This window comes from Oncorhynchus gorbuscha, linkage group LG18 (assembly GCF_021184085.1).
Source record: "Oncorhynchus gorbuscha isolate QuinsamMale2020 ecotype Even-year linkage group LG18, OgorEven_v1.0, whole genome shotgun sequence".
Lineage (NCBI taxonomy): Eukaryota > Metazoa > Chordata > Actinopteri > Salmoniformes > Salmonidae > Oncorhynchus > Oncorhynchus gorbuscha.
The window spans coordinates 38,273,304-38,296,386 of NC_060190.1; the positions used below are offsets into that span (position 1 = coordinate 38,273,304).

Consider the following 23,083-nt stretch of genomic DNA (forward strand, 5'->3'; position numbering starts at 1 on the left):
TCGGTGATCTGTTTCTTAACTTGGCTTTCGAAGACCTTAGAAAGGCAGGGTAGGATAGATATAGGTCTGTAGCAGTTTGGGTCTAGAGTGTCTCCCCCTTTGAAGAGGGGGATGACTGCGGCAACTTTCCAATCTTTGGGGATCTCAGACAATACAAAAGAGAGGTTGAACAGGCTAGTAAAAGGGGTTGCAACAATTTCAGTGGATAATTTTAGAAAGAGAGGGTCCAGATTGTATAGCCCAGCTGGTTTTATGGGTCCTTATTTTGCAGCTCTTTCAGAACATCAGCTATCTGGATTTGGGTGAAGGAGAAATGGGGAGGCTTGGGCAAGTTGCTGTCGGGGGAGCAGGGCTGTTGACCGTTGTAGGGGTAGCCAGGTGGAAAGCAGGGCCAGCTGTAGAAAAATGCTTCTTGAAATTCTCAATTATCACGGATTCATTGGTGGTGGCAGTCTTTACTAGCCTCAGTGCAGTGGGCAGCTAGGAGGTGGTTCTGTTTTTCTCCATGGACTTTACAGTGTCCCAGAAATGTTTGGAGTTTGTGCTACAGGATGATCATTTCTGTTTGAAAAAGCTAGCCTTAGCTTTCCTAACTGCCTGTGTATATTGGTTCCTAACTTCCCTGAAAAGTTGAAAATCGCAGGGGCTGTTCGATGCTAATGCAGTATGCCACAGGATGTTTTTGTGCCCAAGGCCTATATCTGTTCCTGGTTCCATTTTTTTGAATGGGGCATGCTTGTTTAAGATGGTGAGGAAAGCACTTTTAACTTCTTGATGCACCCATCCCTTTAGCGGGATCATTTTCGTCAACATCCGCTAAATTACTAAAAGTATTTAATTTTCATGAAATCACAAGTGCAATATAGCAAACCACAGCTTAGCTTGTTGTTAATCCACCTGGCGTGTCAGATTTAAAAAAAGCTTTTCGGCAAAAGCATACCAAGAATTTATGCAAGGACATCTCTCTTAGCAGACAAAATATTACAAACAGCTAGTAGCCAAGTAGATTGGTCACGAAAGTCAGAAAAGCAATCAAATGAATCGCTTACCTTTGATCTTCAGATGTTTGCACTCACGAGACTCCCAGTTACACAATAAATGTTCCTTTTGTTCCATAAAGATTGTTTATATCCAAAATACCTCCATTTGGTTGGGGCATTATGTTCAGAAATCCACAGGCTCGAGCGGTCACGACCGGGCAGACGAAAATTCCAAATAGTATCCGTAAAGTTCATAGAAACTAGCGCAGTGGTCTAAGGCACAGCATCTCAGTGCTAGCTGTGCCACCAGAGACTCTGGGTTCAAGCCCAGGCTCTGTCGCAGCTGGCCGTGACCAGGAGGTCCATGGGGCGAAGCATAATTGGCCTAGCGCTGTCTGGGTTAGCGAGGGTTTGGCCGGTAGGGATATCCTTGTCTCATCGTGCACTAGCGACTCCTGTGGTGGACTGGGGCGCAGGGCACGCTGACCAGGTCGCTAGGGGCACGGTGTTTCCTCCGACACATTGGTGTGGCTGGCTTCCAGGTTGGATGCTCACTGTGTTAAGAAGCAGTGTGGCTTGGTTGGGTTGTGTTTCGGAGGACGCATGACTCTCAACATTCGTCTCTCCCGAGCCCGTACGGGAGTTGTAGCGATGAGACAAGATAGTAGCTACTAAAAACAATTGGATACTATGAAATTGGGGCAAAAAAGGGGGTAAAATTTAAAAAAAAATAATAAAGTTCATAGAAACATGTCAAACATTTTTTTTATAATCAATCCTCAGGTTGTTTTTACACTATATAATCAATAATACTTCAACCGGACTGTACCTTCTTCAATAGGAGAGAGAGAGAAAATGTCTGCTCCAAACTGTTGCGCATGCAAAACGCTGCTGGCACCCAGCCAAAGAATGACACGATGTGATCTTTCTCGCTCATTTTTCAAAACAAAAGCCTGAAACTATGTCTAAAGACTGTTCACAACATGTGGAAGCCATAGGAAAAGGAATCTGGTTGATATCCCTTTAAATGGAATGAAGGCACGCAATGGAACACGGAGCTTTCAGGAAAAACAGCACTTCCGGGTTGGATTTTCCTCAGGTTTTCACCTGCAATATCAGTTCTGTTATACACAGACAATATTTGGACAGTTTTGGAAACTTTAGAGTGTTTTCTATCCTAATCTGACAATTCAATGCATATTCTAGATTCTCTGCCTGAGAATTAGGAAGTTTTATTTGGGTATGTTTTTCATCCAAATATCAAAATACTGCCCCCTACACTCAACAGGTTAACCTGTTAAGTCGACCCTCTACTTTTTCGAACATTCTGTTAAAAATCGCGCAACATTTCAGCGCCCTGCTACTCAGGCCAGGAATATAGTATATGCATATGATTAGTATGTGTGGATAGAAAACACTCAGACGTTTATAAAACTGGTTAAATCACGGCTGTGACTATAACAGAACGTGTGTTTCATCGAAAAGTGCAGGAATATCTGATCACTGAAAATGGAAATAAATATCCATCCGCGACTTCAAGGAATTGTTCAAAGTGAATCGAATTAAATGAGGCCGAGGTTGCAGTGCCTACAGCTTCCACACGTTGTCTAGAGTCTTGTCATTTGATTCGCAATTGATTCTTGGTCTAACCGAATCAAGGGAATCCGACCGGATGTTTTGGTCGAGCTCTCTCCAAGACATTTTTTCGAAACAGACACCTATAGAATTGACATCGCCTCCTGATGAATTTTATCGCTTATTAACGTGTACTAATACCTAAAGTTGCATTACAAAAGTATTTCGGAAGTGTTTTGTGAAAGTTTATCGTCGACTTTTTGAATTTTAAAAAATGACGTTACGTTATGAAACGCAATTTTTTTCAGTTTATCACACAGTCTTCATAGATCGATATCTAGGCTATATATGGACCGATTTAATCGAAAAAAAAGACCCAATAGTGATTATGGGACATCTAGGAGTGCCAACAAAGAAGATGGTCAAAGGTAATGAATGTTTTATATTTTATTTGTGCGGTTTGTGTAGCGACGACTATGCTAATTATTTTGTTTACGTCCCCTGCGGGTCTTTTGGGGTGTTACATGCTATCAGATAATAGCTTCTCATGCTTTCGCCGAAAAGCATTTTAAAAATCTGACTTGTTGCCTGGATTCACAACGAGTGTAGCTTTAATTCAATACCCTGCATGTGTATTTTAATGAACGTTTGAGGTTTAACTAATACTATTAGCATTTAGCGTAGTGCATTTGCATTTCCAGAGCTCTAGATGGGACGCCTGCGTGCCAGGTAGGACCAAGAGGTTAAAGAATAACCTGACGGAATGAGGTCAATATCCTTCCAGGAGACCCGGGCTAGGTGAATTAGAAAGGCCTGCTCGCTGAAGTGTTTTAGGTAGCGTTTGACAGTGATGAGGTGTGGTCGTTTGACTGCAGACCCATTACGGACGCAGGCAATGAGGCAGTGATCGCTGAGATCCTGGTTGAAGACAGCAGAGGTGTATCATATTATATCTATGAGGGTGCCCGTGTTCACGGTTGTACCTGGTAGGTTCATAGATAATTTGTGTGAGATGGAGGGCATCAAGCTGAGATTGTAGGATGGCCATCAAGCATGCCCCAGTTTAGGTCACCTAACAGCACGAGCTCTGAAGATAGATCGGGGGCAATCAATTCACATATGGTGTCCAGGACACAGCTGGGGGCAGAAGGTGGTCTATAGAAAGTGGCAAAGGTGAGAGACTTGTTTCTGAAAAGGTGGATTTTTAAAAGTAGAAGCTCGAACTGTTTGGGCACAGACCTGGATAGTAAGACAGAACTCTGCAGGCTATCTTTGCAGTAGATTGCAACACCGCCCCCTTTGGCAGTTCTATCTTTTCGGAAAATGTTATAGTTAGGAATGGAAATTTCAGGATTTTTGGTGGCCTTCCTAAATCAGGATGCAGACACGGCTAGGACATCCGGGTTGGCAGAGTGTGCTAAAGCAGTGAATAAAACAAACTTAGGGAGGAGACTTCTAATGTTAACATGCATGAAACCAAGGCTTTTACAATTACAGAGTCAACAAATGAGAGCGTCTGGGGAATGGGAGTGGAGCTAGGCACTGCAGGGCCTGGATTAACCTCTACATCACCAGAGGAACAGAGGAGGAGTAGGATAAAAGTTTGGCTAAAGGCTATAAGAACTGGTTGTCTAGTATGTTCGGAATAGAGAGTAAAAGGAGCAAGTTTCTGGGCACGGTAGAATAGATTCAAGGCATAATGTACAGACAAAGGTATGGTAGGATGTGAACACAGTGGAGGTAAACCTATGCATTGAGTGACGATGAGAGAGATATTGTCTCTAGAAACATCATTTAAACCAGGTGAGGTCACCGCATGTGTGGGAGGTGGAACTAAAGGGTTAACTAAGGCGTATTGAGTTTGGCTAGAGGCTCTACAGTGAAATAAGGCAATAATTACTAACCAAAACAGCAATAGACAAGGCATATTGACATAAGGGAGCCATGCGTAGCGGAGTGATCATAGGGGTCCAGTGAGTAGCTCGGCGAGCCGGAGACACGGTGATTCAGACAGCCAGCGGGCCAGGGCTAGCAAGCCAGCAGAAGTGCCTTAGAGGGACGTCGCGACAGAAGAAGTCTGTTGTAGCCCCCTCGTGCTGTTACATCGGCAGACCAGTTGTCATGGATCAGCAGGGCTCTGTGTGGTCAAACGGTCCAGGCCAATTGGCAAAATGGGTAGAGTGGCCAAAGAATTTGTCCAATGGGCCTCTTCAGCTAACAGTCCGATATGCTCTAGACAGCGAGCGGGCCGCGGTTAGCAGGCTAGCAGATGGGTATTCAGGGGACATCGCGACAGGAGCCAGTTGGAAAACCCCCCGGGCAAATTACGTTGGTAGTCCAGTTGTGATGGGTCAGTGGCGCTCAGCGTCGGCAGTAAAAGGGGTCCAGGCCAAATTGGCAAAATATGTATTGTAGCCCAAGGAGTGGCTGACGGACCTCTTCGTCTAGCCGGGAGATGGGCCTAGCAAAGGCTAGCTCCAGGCTAATTGGTTCTTGCTTCGGGACAGAGAAATTAGCCAGGAGAATCCACTCAGATAGCAGCTAGCTAGCTGCGATGATCCAGGTGAAAAGGTTCAGAGCTTGTGGTAGGAATCAGGAGAAATTGAGAAAAATACGTCCGATTTGCTCTGGTTTTAGTCGCGCTGGGCAGACTGGTGAGAGTTGTCCGGGCTAAAGTTAGCTGATGACCGCTATCAGTGGCTAGCTGACTACTAACTAGTAGCTTTTGTTGGGGGTTCCGGTTCAAAAGTAAAGAAAATAGCAGATCCATACCACATTGGGTCAGGTGGATTGCAGGAGAGTTGAAGTTGAGGTTAAGAAAAATATAAGTGAAGAGAAAAAAGATGTAAAAAGATATATACACGGGACAGGATAAGACGAGGACAAAAGACGTCTGACTGCTACGCCATCTTGGAGAGGATGATTGGTGTAGTGCTGCAGATATGGTTGTTCTTCTGGGAGGTTCTCCCTTCTCCACAGGAGGAACTCTGGATCTCTATCAGAGGGACCATCGGGTTCTTGGTCACTTCCCTGACCAAGGCCCTTCTCCCCCGATTGCTCAGTATGGCCGAGAGGCCAGCTCTAGGAAGAGTTTTGGTGGTTCCAAACCTTTTCCATTTAAGAATGAAAGGGGATACCTAGTCAGTTGTCCAACTGAATGTATTCAACTGAAATGATGGAGGCCACTATGTTCATTGGGAACTTCAATGGTGCAGAAATATTTTTGTACCCTTCCCCAGATCTGTGCCTCAACACAATCCTGTCGTCTCGGAGCTCTCTATTCCTTCGACATCATGGCTTGGTTTTTGCTCTGACACGCACTGTCAACTGTGGGACCTTATATAGACCGGTGTATCTGTATCTCACCATGGAATGCTATATTATGCAATTTCTCGCAACTTCAGTAAACAGGGCCTATCAATGAATAACACCCAACAGACCGAAATCTGAACACACTCTCGCTTCTTTAACAAGGAGCAAGAGCAGGTGACCCAGCTGCACTGTGATTTCAATTTAGTGGGGGGAAAAAAAACTTTTAAAAAACGCGTTTTTCCATTAGGGATTTGTCTTAACGTTAAGATCCCAATTTTGTTTAAATGTTTTAACCTTCACACTCCTACTGTGTAAATGTTCACAAACTGTGTCCACTCGGAGAACGTTTGAGCTGATCACAGTGATTGGTGCAAAGTACGCACAAAAACACAGACATGCCCACAGACAGTAACTAAACACACACACATAATCCCCAAGGCAGAGTCTCTCAGCCTCGGCAGTACAGCAGGCCCTCAGGGACGGACATGTCTCAAAGCGTTAAAGTGGAAAAAACAAACATCATCACTTCTAGGATTTAATGAGGAGACCGTTCACTCAGACTAAGAGAGGCTGAACTGTCGGAGTGAGGCGCTTGGCTGGCTGCACTATGCGCCTAGTAATAGGAAAACAAGGATATCAAATCAACAGAAATCAGCTCAGTGTTTTGGCTTGTGTTGTTAAGTGTGTGTGTTCTGTTCCACCCTTCCTTCCAACCTAGACTCAGGGCTAGACTCAACATAGTGAATGCAAATCCAGGACACACCAATTAGTATGATATGTAACGTTTTGTATGGTATGTCTTAATTTGTGGATGTCCATCACCCATTTCGTATTATGTTACAAATTACAATGTTACAATTTGCAATTCGTACAATATGTTACAAATTACAATTTGTGGTGGTTAACGTTAGCTAGGTGGCTAACGGTAGCTAGGCTTAAGGCTGGGGTTAGGGGTTAAGGTTAGGGTTAAGCAAGGCAGTACGGTCCGGTATGGTGTCCCGGCAAATTAAATAGCACGGGTACGCCATACTGGTAAACCATGAGCCTATCACAATAATTAAAACAAAATGTCAAGAAAACTGTAGGCTGAGGCCTCCCGAGTGGTGCAGTGGTCTAAGGCACTGCAACGCAGTGCTTGAGGCATCACTACAGATCCGGGTTCGATCCCAGGCTGTCACAGCCGGCCGCGACTGGGAGACCCATGAGGCGGTGCCCAATTGCCCCAGAGTCGTCTGGGTTAGGGGAGGATTTGGCCGGACGGGATGTACTTGTCCCAATGCGCTCTAGCGGCTCCTTGTGGCGGGCCGGGCGCATGCACTCTGACTTCGGTCGCCAGTTGTACGGTGTTTCCTCCGACACATTGGTGCGGCTGGCTTTCGGGTTAAGCGAGCAGTGTGTCAAGAAGTAGTACGTCTTGGCAGGATCGTGTTTCGGAGGAAGCATGGCTCTCGACCTTTGCCTCTCCCGAGTCCGTTCGGGAGTTGCAGCGATGGGACTTGACTATAACTACCAATTGGATATCACGGAATTGGGGGGAATTATTTTTGTAAAAAGTTTTTAAAAAAGGCTATTACACCATTATTTATCATTACTGCATGTCAGAGGCATGAAAAAATGACTGAATGAACTTGAAAACAGGTGGTATAGCCTATGCTCCAATATGTGATGTGGTTCGACGAGAACACTGACCTTTTTTCAAGTCAGTCAGAAACGAGTGGCCGACACCGAGATGCGCGCGGACAGCAGTGGACACATAAATTCTCGCTGAAGGACAATTGACAAGATGTCTCTTTCCATTCACCACTGTTTGGAGGCTGGAAATATGTTGCGAGTGGATGAACGTGCACAGTTAGCCTGGCAAAGGAGCCCTTTGAAGTGATTTTTTATGCCACAATAAAATGGTAATACATTTAAACAATTTAATGATAAATCTTTCCAACTACACCCACATAGATCCTGTTGAATTAAAAGGGATTCTATATGAAATTAACAAAAATATAAATGCAAAGTCATGAGCTGAAATAAAACATCCCATACTCTCAAATGTTGTGCACAAATTTGCTTACATCCATGTTATTGAGCATTTCTCCTTTGCCACGATAATCCATCCACCTGACAGGTGTGGCATATCAAGAAGCTGATTAAACAACATGACCATTAAACAGGTGCACTTTGTGCTGGTGACAAGAAAAGGCTATTCTAAAATATGCAGTTTTGTTACACAACAATGCCACAGATGTCGCAAGTTGAGGGAATGTGCCATTGGCGTACTGAGTGCAGGAATGTCCACCAGAGCTGTTGCCAGAAAAGTTTGTTAATTTCTCTACCATAACCCTCCTCTAATGTTGTTTTAAGATTTTTTGGTCTCACAACCACAGACCACGTGTAACCATGCCAGCCCAGGGCTTCCCCCTTGAGCTTCTTCACCTGCGTGATCGTCAGAAGCCAGCCACCCATACAGCTGACGAAACTGTGTGTTTGACCTATCAAAGAATTTCAGCAAATACTATCGGAAAGTGTCTCAGCGAAGCTTATCTGCGTGCTTGTTGTTCTCACCAGGGTCTTGACCTGACGGACTTCAGCGGGCAAATTCTCACCTTCAAATGGCCACTGGTACGCTGGAGAAGCGTGCTTTTTACGGATGAATCCCAGTTTCAACTGTACCGAGCAGATGGCAGACAGCATGTATGACGTCGTGTGGGTGAGCTGTTTGCAAATGTCAACGTTGTGAACAGAGTGCCCCATGTTGGGGGTGGGGTTATGTTATGGGCAGGCATAAGCTACGGACAAGGAACACAATTGCATTTTATCAATGGCATTTTGAATGCACAGAGATACCGTGACGAGATGCTGAGGCCCATTGTCGTGCCATTCATCTGCCACCATCACCTCATGTTTCAGCATGATAATGCACAGCCCCATTAAGCATGTTTGGGATACTCTGGATTGACGTGTACGACAGTGTGTCCCAGTTCCCGCCAATATCCAGCAACTTCGCACAGCCATTGAAGAGGAGTGGGACAACCTTCCACGGGCCACAATCAACAGCCTGATCAACTCTATGCAAAGGAGATATCGTGCTGCATGAGGCAAATGGTGGTCACACCAGACACTGACTGGTTCTCTGATCCACACCCGCTACCTTTTTTATAAAGGTATTTGTGACCAAACAGATGTATATCTGTATCCCCAGTCACGTGAAATCCATAGATTAGGGCCTAATGAATTTATTTAAATTGACTGATTTCCGTATGAACCGTAACTAAGTCAAATCTTTTAATATTGTTGCATGTTATGTTTAGATTTTTGTTCAGTGTAGTTCTATGATTAGGCCCATAAAGAATGCTGAAAGCCTTAACTCAAGAGCATGTACACATATCATATCAGTCATATGAGGTCCTGTACCAGGAAGAAATTAAATCTACTTTCAATCCTGGGATTAACGTTAAAGTTAGGAGTTGCAAAGTAGATACAGTTGAAGTTGGAAGTTTACATACATCTTTGCCAAATACATTTGAACTCAGATTTTCACAATTCCTGACATTTAATCCTAGTAACAATTCTCTGTCTTAGGTCAGTTAGGATCACCACTTTATTTTAAGAATGTGAAATGTTAGAATGATTTATTTCAGCTTTTATTTCTTTCATCACATTCCCAGTTGGTCAGAAGTTTACATACACTCAATACGTATTTGGTAGCATTGCCTTTAAATTGTTTAACTTTGGTCAAACGTTTCGGTTAGCCTTCCACAAGCTTCATACAATAAGTTGGGTGAATTTTGGCCCATTCCTTCTGACAGAGCTGGTGTAACTGAGTCAGGTTTGTAGGCCTCCTTGCTTGCACATGCTTATTCAGTTCTGCCACAAGTTTTCTATGGGTTTGACTTTGTTGTCCTTAAGCCATTTTTCCACAACTTTGGAAGTATGCTTGGGGTCATTGTCCATTTGGAAGAACCATTTGTGACCAAGCTTTAACTTCCTGACTGATGTCTTGAGATTTTGCTTTAATATATCCACATAGTTTTCCTCCCTCATGATGCCATCTATTTTGTGAAGTGACCCAGTCCCTCATGCAGCAAAGCTCACCCACAACATCATGCTGCTTGCAAGCCTCCCGTTTTCCTCCAAACATAACAATAGTCATTATGGCCAAACAGTCATATTTTTGTTTCATCAGACCAGAGGACATTTCTCCAAAAAGTACGATCTTTGTCCCCATGTGCAGTTGCAAACCGTAGAGTCTGGCTTTTTTATGGCGGTTTTGGAACAGTGGCTTCTTCCTTGCTGAGCGGCCTTTCAGGTTATGTCGATATAGGACTTGTTTTACTGTGGATATGGATACTTTTGTACCCGTTTCCTCCAGCATCTTCACAAAGTCCTTTGCTGTTGTTCTGGGATTGATTTTCACTTCTCACACTAAAGTACGTTCAACTCCAGGAGAGAGAACGTGTCTCCTTCCTGAGCAGTATGATGGCTGCGTGGTCCCATGGTGTTTATACTTAAGTACTATTGTTTGTACAGATGAATGTGGTACCTTCAGGCATTTGGAAATTGCTCACAGGAATGAACCAGACTTGTGGAGGACTACATTTTTTTCTGAGGTCTTGGCTTATGTCTTTTGATTTTACCATGATGTCAAGCAAAGAGGCACTGAATTTGAAGGATAGGCCTTGAACTACTTCCACAGGTACACCTCCAACTGAATCAAATTATGTCAATTAGCCTATCAGAAGCTTTTAAAGCCATGACATCTTTTTCTGGAATTTTTCAAGCTGTTTAAAGGCACAGTCAACTTAGTGTATGTAAACTTCTGACCCACTGGAATTGTGATACAGTGAATTATAAGTGAAATAATATGTTTGTAAATAATTGTTGGGAAAATTACTTGTGTCATGCACACAGAAGATGTCCTAACAGACTTGACAAAACTATAGTTCATTCACAAATGTCTTGTTGAGTGGTTGAAAAACAAGTTTTAATGACTCCACCCTAAGTGTATGTAAACGTCCGACTTCAACTGTAAGTAATGGTAAGAAGTTGCTAGTCCGTGTTGAGATTCGAACATGCAACCTTTAGGTTGCTAGTAGTTTGTGTTATATGACCAACCTCCTTACTTTGTTTGCCTTAAGTAACACTCAGTCTTATATAACCATACCAAAAGCAACATAGCATACTATTTACTATGTTAGGTATAGTCTATTCCTTCACGTGCCCTTACTAGTGTTTTTACAGTCAGACACAAGCACATCTTGGGTTCTCAGGATAAGATGTTTACACACATGACTTGTGTTGATAACGATGGCACTTGTGCGTTGATGTTTTTAGCTTCCAATGAGATAATTCCACAGATCTCCACTCCATTCCAACTTGCATCAGTGAAAAGTATATCCCCTCAGGTGACTGTGTGTAATGAGTACCATAACTAATAACCTCATGTTGATCATAATATATGACTTGTGTTGGGGAGGAATGCACTTAGCTACTGAACTGTGTACACTCAATGCTCGTAGCTTCCAGCGAGATCTTTTTACACTCCATTCCAACTCCCTTCTTGCATCATTGTGTGAAAGATACTGTATATCCCCTCAGGTAACCGTGTGGGGTGACTGTCGTAACTAATAACCTCATGTTGATCAGAATCTTGAATTCATCCATGTATTCAGGGGTTAGGCCTAATACATGTCCGCTGCTGTAGTCAAATTTAACAAATTAATGAGTAGCCTACAGATACTTTGAGCAATTTGAAGTCTGCTGTTGCATAAGCAATATTTATTTTAATTAAAATCAAACAAGCAGAGTAGGCAGAGTTGTTTTACTTGTCCAGTTCAGGGGTTCTCATCTGGCTTCAAATACAAGTTGGGTTGACCAAGGCAAGCCAAACTATTTGGGGGTGTTTCTATGAGGACTGTGATATTCCTGGAAAAAAGGTGAGCCCAGGTGTCACTAAACTTCATAGCCAGTCTTTGAAAAATTCATCTTTCTGGAGGGAACAGAGGGAGTTTTTCCTAGCCACTGTGCTTCTACATCTGCATTGCTTGCTCTTTGGGGTTTTAGGCTGGGTTTCTGTATAAGCAATTGTGACATCTGCTGATGTAAAAAGGGCTTTATAAATCAATTTAATAGAAATTTGATAGTGGTGATTTATGCTAACTAGTCAATCTAGTTCCAAAGACAGGGCTTGTGTGCATCTCTTTGAGCTTCCCACTGATAAAGTATGGTAAATTCTGTTTCAGCATCTCTACTAGAGGTCGACCGATTAATCGGAATGGCCGATTTCAAGTTTTCATAACAATCGGAAATCATTTGGGGCGGCAGGGTAGCCAAGTGGTTAGAGCGTTGGACCAGTAACCGGAAGGTTGCAAGTTCAAACCCCCAAGCTGACAAGGTACAAATCTGTCGTTCTGCCCCTGAACAGGCAGTTAACCCACTGTTACTAGGCCGTCATTGAAAATAAGAATTTGTTCTTAACTGACTTGCCTAGTTAACTAAAGGTTAAAAAATACCTTTATTTAACTAGGCAAGTCAGTTATGTCATGTTAAAAGGAACCACCATATGTTCTCATGTTCTGAGCAAGGAACTGAAACGTTAGCTTTCTTACATAGCACATATTGCACTTCTACTTTCTTCTCCAACACTTTGTTTTTGCATTATTTAAACCAAATTGAACATGTTTCATTATTTACTTGAGGCTAAATTGAATTTATTGATGCATTATATTAAGTTAAAATAAGTGTTCATTCAGTATTGTTGTAATTGTCATTATTACAAACAAAAAAACACACAAAAAAAATTGTCCGATTAATCGGTATCGGCTTTTTTGGTCCTCCAATAATCAGTATCGGTATCGGCATTCAAAAACCATAAATCGGTGGACCTCTAATCTCTAACCATTAGGCTTTTGACGATAGGCCGTAATGTCAAGCGCCCTATTCAAAGTACAGTATCCAACATGTCCCCAATAAAATGTAACATGAGAAAATAACCAACCAATCGCCAATAGAAAAATGTGTATTTTGATCAATGTGTCCAATTACTTTTAATACCTCAGTCTTATTGATCCCCTTGGCTTTCAATTAAATGATTAACTACCTCTCAATATGCAGGTCAGGGATAGGAGAGAGAGAGGCAGAGACAGGATGGGAGGAAGAACGATCCCTTTCTGATTTCATTATATTGGCAGCAACTCAATCACTATGGAGCTTAGGCCTCATTAGGCATGAGGGAAGCAACCACTCCAAAGAATGAAATACACATTCATGCATTACACAAACAATGACTGCAGGCTGTATACAAGAGCTTCTTCATTTTAATAAAGGATCAGACTTTTTTTTTGTTCATCTAAAATTATATTACCTAAATCTAACTGCCTTTAAGCTCAGGACCTGAAGCAAGAATATGCATATTCTTGATACCATTTGTAAGGAAACTGAAGTTTGTGGAAATGTGAAATTAATGTAGGAGAATATAACACATTAGATCTGGTAAAAGATAATGAAAACAAAAAAAAACATGTTTCAAAAGGGTTCAAACTGTAGAACCCAGTTCCTACATTTGAATATAAAAAATAGATTTTATCACACAAAAATGTTACATTTTTTCTCTGGGACCCTCAGGATGACAAATCAGAGCAAGATTGCTGAATGTAAGTACATCATTTACCTTCAGAGGTGTACCAAACCAGTTACCGTGATAAGTTACTTATTGTGCATTCTTCTCAAACAATAGCTATTACAGTGAAAAAATACCATGCTACTGTAAATTGGACAGTGCAGGTAGATTAACAATAATTTACCTTTCTGACCATATAAGACATATCTATGTCCTGTAAAATTTGCTGTTACTTACGTCGTCATTCTAGTCACATTGGCGCACGTTAGCAACAACCATCCTGGGAATAGGGACACCGATCCCGTAGATCCTCACTGTGTGTGTGTGTGTGTGTGTGTGTGTGTGTGTGTGTGTGTGTGTGTGTGTGTGTGTGTGTGTGTGTGTGTGTGTGTGTGTGTGTGTGTGTGTGTGTGTGTGTGTGTGTGTGTGTGTGTGTGTGTGTGTGTGTGTGTGTGTGTGTGTGTGTGTGTGTGTGTGTGTGTGTGTGTGTGTCTATTCTAAGACTGTCAGACTGACACTTCATATCAAAACACTTTGTTCAACCTTTTCCCTGTCAGCAACTAATAGGATAGAGAACACAACCATTTAAGGAGAAACACACACACACACACACGGAGAGCACACGCAGACACATAGCCGTGCACATACACACAAACACTTCACAATGTCTTACACACAGCCAAGACGCGAACACGCAATACCAGGTTATTTGATGTATACTATACATTACAAAGCACGCTTATTGAATTTCCAAATCTCCTCAAATATCACTTTCTCATGCGATTTTATGTAAAAATATAGCAATGGAACACAAACAGAATTCCAAGAATTCCAAACAGAATTCCAAGAACAATCATGTCATCGGAAAACGGTAAGCGCTATCCGGTATACTTGGGACGTCCCTACCATAAACCCTAACCCCAACCATATTCAATTTAACCTTCAATGGGGTGGGGACATCAAGGATCCCGGATAACACGGACCATCGGAAAACCCAACAAGACTCCACTTTGTTCTAGTCTCCTTTAAAACAATGAGTGGGAAACGGATTCGGTGTTGAGGGTTACATTATCAGAAAGGCACTTCACTAATTTGGAAGCTTTTAAAAACACAGCCAAGGGACTTTTTGGCATCCCAGGACAAAAATAGGGTAGATCAAATGAACAGGGACAAAACAGTGGTAACCTACCTGACAAAAGCCAAATATAACATGTGCCTTTTTCACTTCAGACATGAAATACAAGTACTGTACATGACTGGCCCCTTGATTTGTATTTGTTTCAGTATTTTGAAAACCTTACTTTTTGCTTTCTCATCCGTACAGAGAGGAGTTTGGATTACCGTGAATACTAAATCCTCCAAATCCTTCAATCACTCCATTGTTTGACGTGAGGGAAAGCAAAACAACTAGTGAAGGACCATAGACATGAGCACTGCCTTGTTTAATTAAATATGGGACGAAATACTGTAGTTTGGTTTCAGCATTGCTATGATAATAAATAGTAATAATAATAAATAATAATAATAATATAATACTGAGAAAGATCATACCTTTCAAACCCAAATCAATAGAAGGGTTACTGAGTTAGAATACGTTGATAGAGCAAGAGAAAACGGATTTTGCAGGGGAAAGCAATACAGTAGCAGAAGAAGGGAAAACATCATCACTGACAAGAATTTGCCTCTTTCGGAGTCGGTTTGAAGTGCTGTGTGAGATCTCCCCGTAGCATTCCATCACAACAACACATCCTGTAAAATACAGCTGACACACATTGGAAATTAACACATGAACATTACCCATTTGGGATATACCCACAATAACAGGACACGAATGATACAGGCACTGTGAATTTCAAATTCCAAGGGACATCTAGAGTGATTCGATGATGGCAACAAAAGCACATGTAAACATTGTTTTTAAAGGATCAGTCAATAGACAACATGAGGAGACTGAGAAAGGGAAGGCGTATATTAGGTAAACCCCTGCCAGAGAATGAACTCTCTATACCTCCCTCTCCCCAGCCCAGACCAGGCTACTGACTCCTCAGCCGTAAGTACAGCTGACTTGACAGCTCATGTCAGGGAGAGATTGTTCAAGAGAAGGATGGCAGGACGGAGGAGGGGATGGAGGGATGGAGGACAGTTATTGATATGGTTGAGTCCTTGAGTGCAGCGGTATTCGTCCTTTGGTGACAGTGCCTTATTGCCTGGACATTCATCACGGTTCTAATAAAGCTACAGGAGGAGAGTGGATGGAACACTGAGTATGTTTTCCTGGCTACAGAATGCCTCTACTCTCTCCCCGTCACTGGAGGTCTGAGGGGTATTCTACAAAGCAGGATCAATGGGTTAGCCAGCCAACTTGCCTAAATATACTTAAATAACTTCATTTTCTTTTTGAAAGATAAGCTTGGAATGGGTATGGTCTTATATCCTCAACAAACAAAAAACATATCTAAATTAAGCTTTCTTAATGACCCAGACAATTAATAGTTATTTCTGATTAGTCATTGATCCTCCTTTGTAGTATACCCCTCTGGACCTCTGTAAACTGTACTAGAGTACGAGTGCTGGAAGATCTAGGATCAGTTTGGCCTTTTAGATCATCATGAATCAGATTATATGGACTTGGGGATCAGGACTCCTATTCTGAGACACTTTATGAATACTGTATTTTATGTGAATGTGTCCCAGACGGTACCAGAATAATCCTGTTTTTCTTCCTTATCTCTGTAGCTTGGGTGCTGATTGGACAGGTGATGGGATGCGGTGCAAACCAGATGTGACCAGGGGGATACGGTGATCATCATGACCAGGGTTGGGGAGTAATTGATTACATAAAAAAATATTAAAATAAATACTAAATCAGTCACATTACCTGCAAAAATATTGTAATCAGATTACAGATAATTAATTACTTCTTGGATGGATTTCAGAAAGGATGTTTGCACAAAAAAAAATAATAATAATAATTCTCAATGACATTCAATTCAGCATTGAAAAAAGTTCACATTTGGTCCACCTGAGTGAATCTGACCACAAGTCAGAGGCCACCATGATGACACATGTGTAATGGATCAGTTTTGTCTTCTAATGCCTCTTAATGGGAAAGTAATACAAAAAAAAAATCAGATTACTCAAGTTTGGGTAATCAAAATATTATATTGTTTTACCGACAAAAAGGCTTTATTACGGACAGAAATACTCCTCAGTTTCATCAGCTGTCCGGGTGGCTGGCCTCAGACCATCCCGTAGATGAAGAAGCCGGATGTGGAGGTTCTGGGCTGGCATGGTTACATGTGGTCTGCGGTTGTGAAGCCGGTTGGACGTACTGACAAATGATCTAGAACAACATTGGAGGCGGCTTATGGTAGAGAAATTAACATTCAATTCTCTGGCAACAGCTCTGTTGGACATTCCTGCATTCAGCATGCCAATTGCACGCTCCCTCATCTGTGGCATTGTATTGTGTGACAAAACTGCACATTTGAGTGGCATTTTATTGTCCCCTCAACTTGGTGCACCTGTGTAATGATCATGATATTTAATCAGTTTCTCGATATGCCACACCTGTCAGGTGGATAGATTATTTTGGCAAATAAGAAATGCTCACTAACAGGGTGTAAACAAATTAGTGCACAGAATTTGAGAGAAATACGCTTTTTGTGCACATGGAGCATTTCTGGGATCTTTTATTTCAGCTCATGAAACAGGGGACCAACACTTCATAGATGCGGTAAAGAGAATAATGGTACGCAGACCGTGGGAGCTGGAAGAAGCACGCCAGAGTTGCCAACATTCAACAAATCTGATCTAACAAAGTGGATATTCGTCAAATCTGTCATGATTTACTTATTGTAACTGGACCAATTTGAAATATTTGGTTCTTTTTGCTGCATAACATTTAGAAGTGGTCCCTTTTCAGGTTTAGAAGTGGTAACAAGCTGGTAGCATAGCTAGGATACAGAAATAGGTGGTGGTATTCAAAGTCGCGTTTAACTGTAATGCAGTTGATTGGTGACGATGTCATGAACATGTAAAGGGGTTGACCTCCAAACAATAGCGATACTCCAATTTTTAACTGAACATAGTTTGAAATACACACATAAACAATAGCCTAAAAATGTAAGAACTTTTCTGGGGGGCAATGAGGAGATCCTGGATCTTTCCCCCATGCATTTCCATGGCATTTTCATTGTTAGATGTCTCTCTTTACCGTATGCATCTCTAATCTCTCGGTCTAAGGAACAGCTCCTCCAAGACCCACGCGACAACCACAATGGAAAACTATTACAGGATTGACTATTGAATCTCAACGTGACTGATACGGAGGACAGCAAAGAGGGGCTGAGTTGAACTCAGGACTTCAGCTGTGCAGAAAACACGCCAATGCATTAATAACATTATTGCAATATTATAACAATGTAGCTAATAAGCCGACTTGCATGTTTCATTTACAGTTCACTTTCCGTCAAGGTCATCAGAATGATACACGGTCTAATCTAGAAACCAAAAGTTGCAACAATGTAATGTCATGAGTACATCCCCTTGAAGTGCTCCATGAAGTGGTTGTGTACAGGAGAATATTGCTTTTTGAGAACCACCTTTTTTTAAAGTATGTAATTGTTCATTGTTTTTGAGAGACTTAAACACAACCAGCAAATAATTTCCTCATCCTAGTCGTGCAGTACAGGGGGTCTGAAAAAACATGAAGAAACGTTCCAAAAGAAACACCCAAGTAAGTCTTTTTATAAACGGAAAAGCTCTCAATATAGTGATGCAGGTCTTTAGATGTTGTACACTTTAAATTGTGTCATTCCGAACTTTATCCACAACGATATTTTCAATTTTGTTTCTACTTGAGCGATACCTTTCCGTCCATTTTAGAAGCAGGCTACACAGTTATCGGGGGGGAGCTCGAGGACGTATTTGAGTGTTTTAGAGCGTTTGTTCATGTCTTTTCAGAGACCACGTACCGCACAAAAAGGATGAGGAAGTGATTCGCTGGTTGGGGTAAATTTCTCAAAAACAAGTGAAATTGCTATAAATAAATAAAAATAGTACCCTTCTATAACATGTCATTTACATAAAAAAAAAGAGATTTGGTTGTAAAAAAAAACATTTTAAAAGCTAACTTCTCCTTTGAGATTTTCCATACGCTTTGTATAATTTCAGCCAATAGTTTTGAATGTAGCATTCAAGCAAAAACGTGTCCCTGACAATTGTGCACAAAGTTATCACGTCATTGTGCTTGAGGCTCTGTGCGGTGTGTGCAAAAAGAGTTTAAAAAAAAAAAAAAAACTCTGGTGTTTATATGGTGTGGACCTCATTGGACAATACTGGGCCGATCTAATCCTGCCTCCCACTAACTTTGCAACCTCAATGGACAGTACTCCGCCTGCCAATCAACATTGTCCATCACAATTGGTTGTTGCAGGTCAGTTCCCAACTTCCCGTAGTTGCATGCATGGTCTCAGACTAGTATGGCAAACGAGCAAGCTAATGTGATAATGTAATTTTATACGATGGAAAAGTTAGTTATATGTTTGCATCAAATGTCCTACTACCTTGAAAGTTGTGTATTGATTATATATATCATTTGCCTATGCAATGAATGATGATCTCTGGCAATCAACTGCAGTGTTGGATTATTACCCCATATCATGGAATACCTGTTTGAACATGTATATGGACAAAAGGTTGACACATGGAATTACTTGATTTGGATGGATGGCCAACACAAACAGAAAAGTAGGCAGATATTTTGCATTTCTTCAACACATTAATGTGTGTGTTGTGTCATGATGGGCGATGGACACGCGGCTGGTAAGAACCTTATAGCATACTTTGCAATATATTCCATAATTGACCAGCGACACAATTTAGGAGCTAAACGTTGCCAGCGCAGTTTTTCTGATTGGGTTGACAGTTATTTTCTAAATATATTTGTGTGGCTACAACGCCATCTTTAGCGCACAACATTTTCTGTTTTGTTTCGAAATGTATTGAAAAGGAGAAATTAAGTTTCTACCAAGGTCTAATAGCTCTAACTTCTTATTTCGGATGTATTCTAACTTCTGATGTATGGATTTGATCCGACGGGTTCAATATATTTCCGCTGTTATCAAAATAGCTAACGTTAAGTGCATGCAGCCACTCAACACACTTGCTTCAGAGGTCACGTTCACTACATGACAGGAACGAGCGCATAATCTCACGCCGTAAATTAAAGTGGGTTATAATGTAAGGATTCTGTGGCTTTTTCCGCTGAGGACTGTCTAGATCGTTCATTATGCATGTATGAGCCATACATTGACATGTCGAGTCCAAACGTGAAGTTTACAAAACAACGAGGTAGGCTAGTTCTTTAAAGGCTATATGCACTCAAACATGCCATTATCTTGTATTTTGCACTCAGAATTATAGCCTAGCCTATCAAAGTGCTAGGCTCTGATGATCCATTCAAATCTTGGCTCTGGATGGCCATGCGCATTGACCGCGAGAATTTAGGAGATGTGATCCCTCCTCCTCTCTGTGGTGCCAGTCCTGCTGTTACATCACTGCATGTCTGTGCATCAGACCTGCCAAAGTACCGGACAGACACCGCCACCCTGTCACACCTTCTGTAGGCTACATGCGCCAAGCATCCCGCAGATACTGCTCAGTTCCTTTACTGAAACCATTTCATAACCTAATATTTCCCATGGGTGGTTACGACAACATGAATGACTCATTCTTCTACATTGAAACTAATGTCAATCTTTTCATTTTGAAATTTCTGCCAATTTTAGCAAAGTCACATTATGAGTGATTCATCAAAAAAAAGACCATGATTTGGGGATTTTCACTAAATGTAATCCATAGAATTCCTTTACAGGGAGGATGGTTAATGATATATATATATATATATATATATATATATATATATATATATATATATATCTGACATTTGAATCTAAAAGCATAATTAAGAAATAATTAATCAAAGTCGGCATATTTATGTCATTTTGGCATTACCCGGGCCTCCTTAAGACTGCATAAAGTTTCATCTGTAGATGCTACAAATAAAATGTATTGTCATATGAAGCTTTAAAACTTGCTGTGCAATGGGTGTTTTTTTTTAATTTACAGTTCTTTATGAATATTGAAAAATATAAAACATTAATATTGAATAAATACCATTGTTGATTTGGCAAACATTTCAATATATTGTTGAACATAATATACTCACTCTATGGGCATATGAAAGTTCCATAATGGGATCTCCGCTAGTTTTAAATTTAGGGCCCATTTTATAGAGTAATTTGCATTGTAGGCAATGTAACCAATCACATCCCTCCATTTACTTGTCTCATTGAACATTCTACCAATCACCAGCAGCTGGAAGACCATTTAAAATCCATTTTCACATTCACTCTGATGGTAATGCTTACAAATTGGATCATAACTCTAAAATTAGCAGAGATCCCCCTCTCTGGAACTTTGATATGCCCGTACAACAGGGATCATCAACTAGATTCAGCTGTGGGATGATTATTTCTTGAGCGGATGGTTGGGGGGCCGGAACATAATTACAAATCATTTGCAGACTGCAAATTGACCGCAAGAAACCCAAACAGATATAATGTTTGACTAAAACGTGATCATTTTAAACCTTGCTTACATTTGTATATGATCACGTGTCTCTCTATTAGGCATAGGAATACTTGGTAGCAGATTCTTAAATTAAAATCACAAATAGCTGATTTCCTGGTGCTTTTACAGTCTTACGTCCAACAATGAAATGAAATAAGCAAAATCTTGAGGGGCCAAATCAAACCACTTGTGGACAGAATGCCACCAGTTGGGGAACCCTGCCGTAGAATATATTATATTTAACAATATATATCTTTTTAATTGCCAAATCAAAAAATAGATTTTCAGGAATGGAAAAAAAAAGTTATTGAAATCAAAATACTACTCATATTACAGAGCAAGAGGTAAAGCTTCATATGACAGCAATGTTTGCTTTGTAGCACCTACAGATGTAGTCTGATTAATCAGACTGTAATACACAATTCATTGGTATATACAGCCTGAAAGTAATCCCTGCAAAATCCTGTAAATGTTCCTTTCAAGACAAAATGTTGAATAACTGACATTTAAACTTACTCTACTGGTTTGGTTGTCTTTGTGGTTCACCGGTAGAGTAATTTGAGACAAAATATCCACAGGAAAGTATTTTTTCGCCAACTATTTAGACACCAGTCCATAATGTTTCATCTGTAGCAGTCTGATTAATCAGGCTGTAATAAATACTTAATACACAATTCATTTATGACATATTTATCCAAAATGTAAAAAATATGGCAATTTTGATCAATTATTTCTCAATTATGCAATTAGATACAAATGTCAAATATATGTCAACACTCCTTGCTGCAAATGACTATACTATGGATTACATTTCATGAAAACCCCCAAAATCATGGTATTTTTTTGTCTGGGTTTCGTGAGGAATCACTTATGTATTTATGTAGGATGAATATCTCATCTTCCATGCGGCAGTAGCTAGCAGCAGCAAGTCTTCTCGTCCTGTTATATTTTCGTGATCAGAGCAAAATTGGAAATGTTATTTCCCTGGTCTTGATTTTAATACAAATATAGATGAACATTGTTGCCTATATAAGCACGACACACACTGCAGTGAACAAATAGTTTACAATATTGCAAACAATGCAACGACTTACCAGGATGACAGTCGGTAAACACGGCCAAGGCTGAACAAATGATGAATAAGGTCCACCAGTGACTCGGTTCCAGTATTCTCCGCATGTCAAAATACTCATCGAGAGCAACAAGAAGGCAACGGGTGACAAAGTTTGAGGTCTACAAAATTACATAAACTTGATTGTAGAAAACAGACGTTAGCACATAGGGCACAAACCCAACTGTAGTGTCAGATGGAGCGTAGTTTGATGGCAATTCACTTGAAGTCAATTAAGCATCTGTTTCAAGGAATATCTATGGCTGTGAACCGCAGAAAAATAGTTTTGTCACAGTCCGCCACATGCATCCAAGCTTTCTTTCTACATTCCCAAAGTGAATCATAGAGGTGAAAGTCAACGAGCCCGACTCAATTTCGTCAACTTGAGGGAAAAAATGGTCGAAGAATAGGCTACTGATTATGTTCGTCCATTCAGCGGCGACCCGCGGCGCCACTTATGAATGTAGAGAGAATGTTGCAAAGGCAGTGCTGGAAGCGTTCCATCACAGACTTTCTAAACGTACCGAACTGTCTTTGGTTCCATTCTTCCATCCAGGAAGTAGCGGCATGCATGTGAGTGTTCTGGCGGACGGTGTAGAATACAGCGAGCTGCATGGGGCGGGAGGTAAAATCTGAGCTCAGGACGCTGGATCCTAGCGCCGAAGGAAAGCTTTAACGCTCTAAAAAGCCTACAGCAGCAACAACACATTGTGTCAAGTTTTTATATTTCACTACAGCATAAAACAGGCTCTGTCAGTTGAGTGGGTGATTATATAAATCTACTTTAACAAACATATGCTTGTTTAGGATCATATCGATTATGTCCATAAATTGCTTGTTGTCTATGCTACATATCCATAA

General features: G+C 41.1%; 1 protein-coding gene across 2 annotated transcripts in view; it reads right to left on the bottom strand.

Moving 5' to 3' along the window:
- LOC124003272 (receptor-type tyrosine-protein phosphatase gamma-like) overlaps positions 1-22,802 on the bottom strand; it is a 285,724-nt gene extending 262,922 nt beyond the window's left edge. For both annotated transcript variants that reach the window (XM_046311379.1, XM_046311378.1), the window contains exon 1: positions 22,206-22,802. In XM_046311379.1, coding sequence (XP_046167335.1) covers positions 22,206-22,290 — 85 coding nt within the window. In that variant the 5' untranslated portion in view covers positions 22,291-22,802. The remainder of the gene's footprint in view (positions 1-22,205) is intronic.
- Positions 22,803-23,083: the final 281 nt, after the last annotated feature.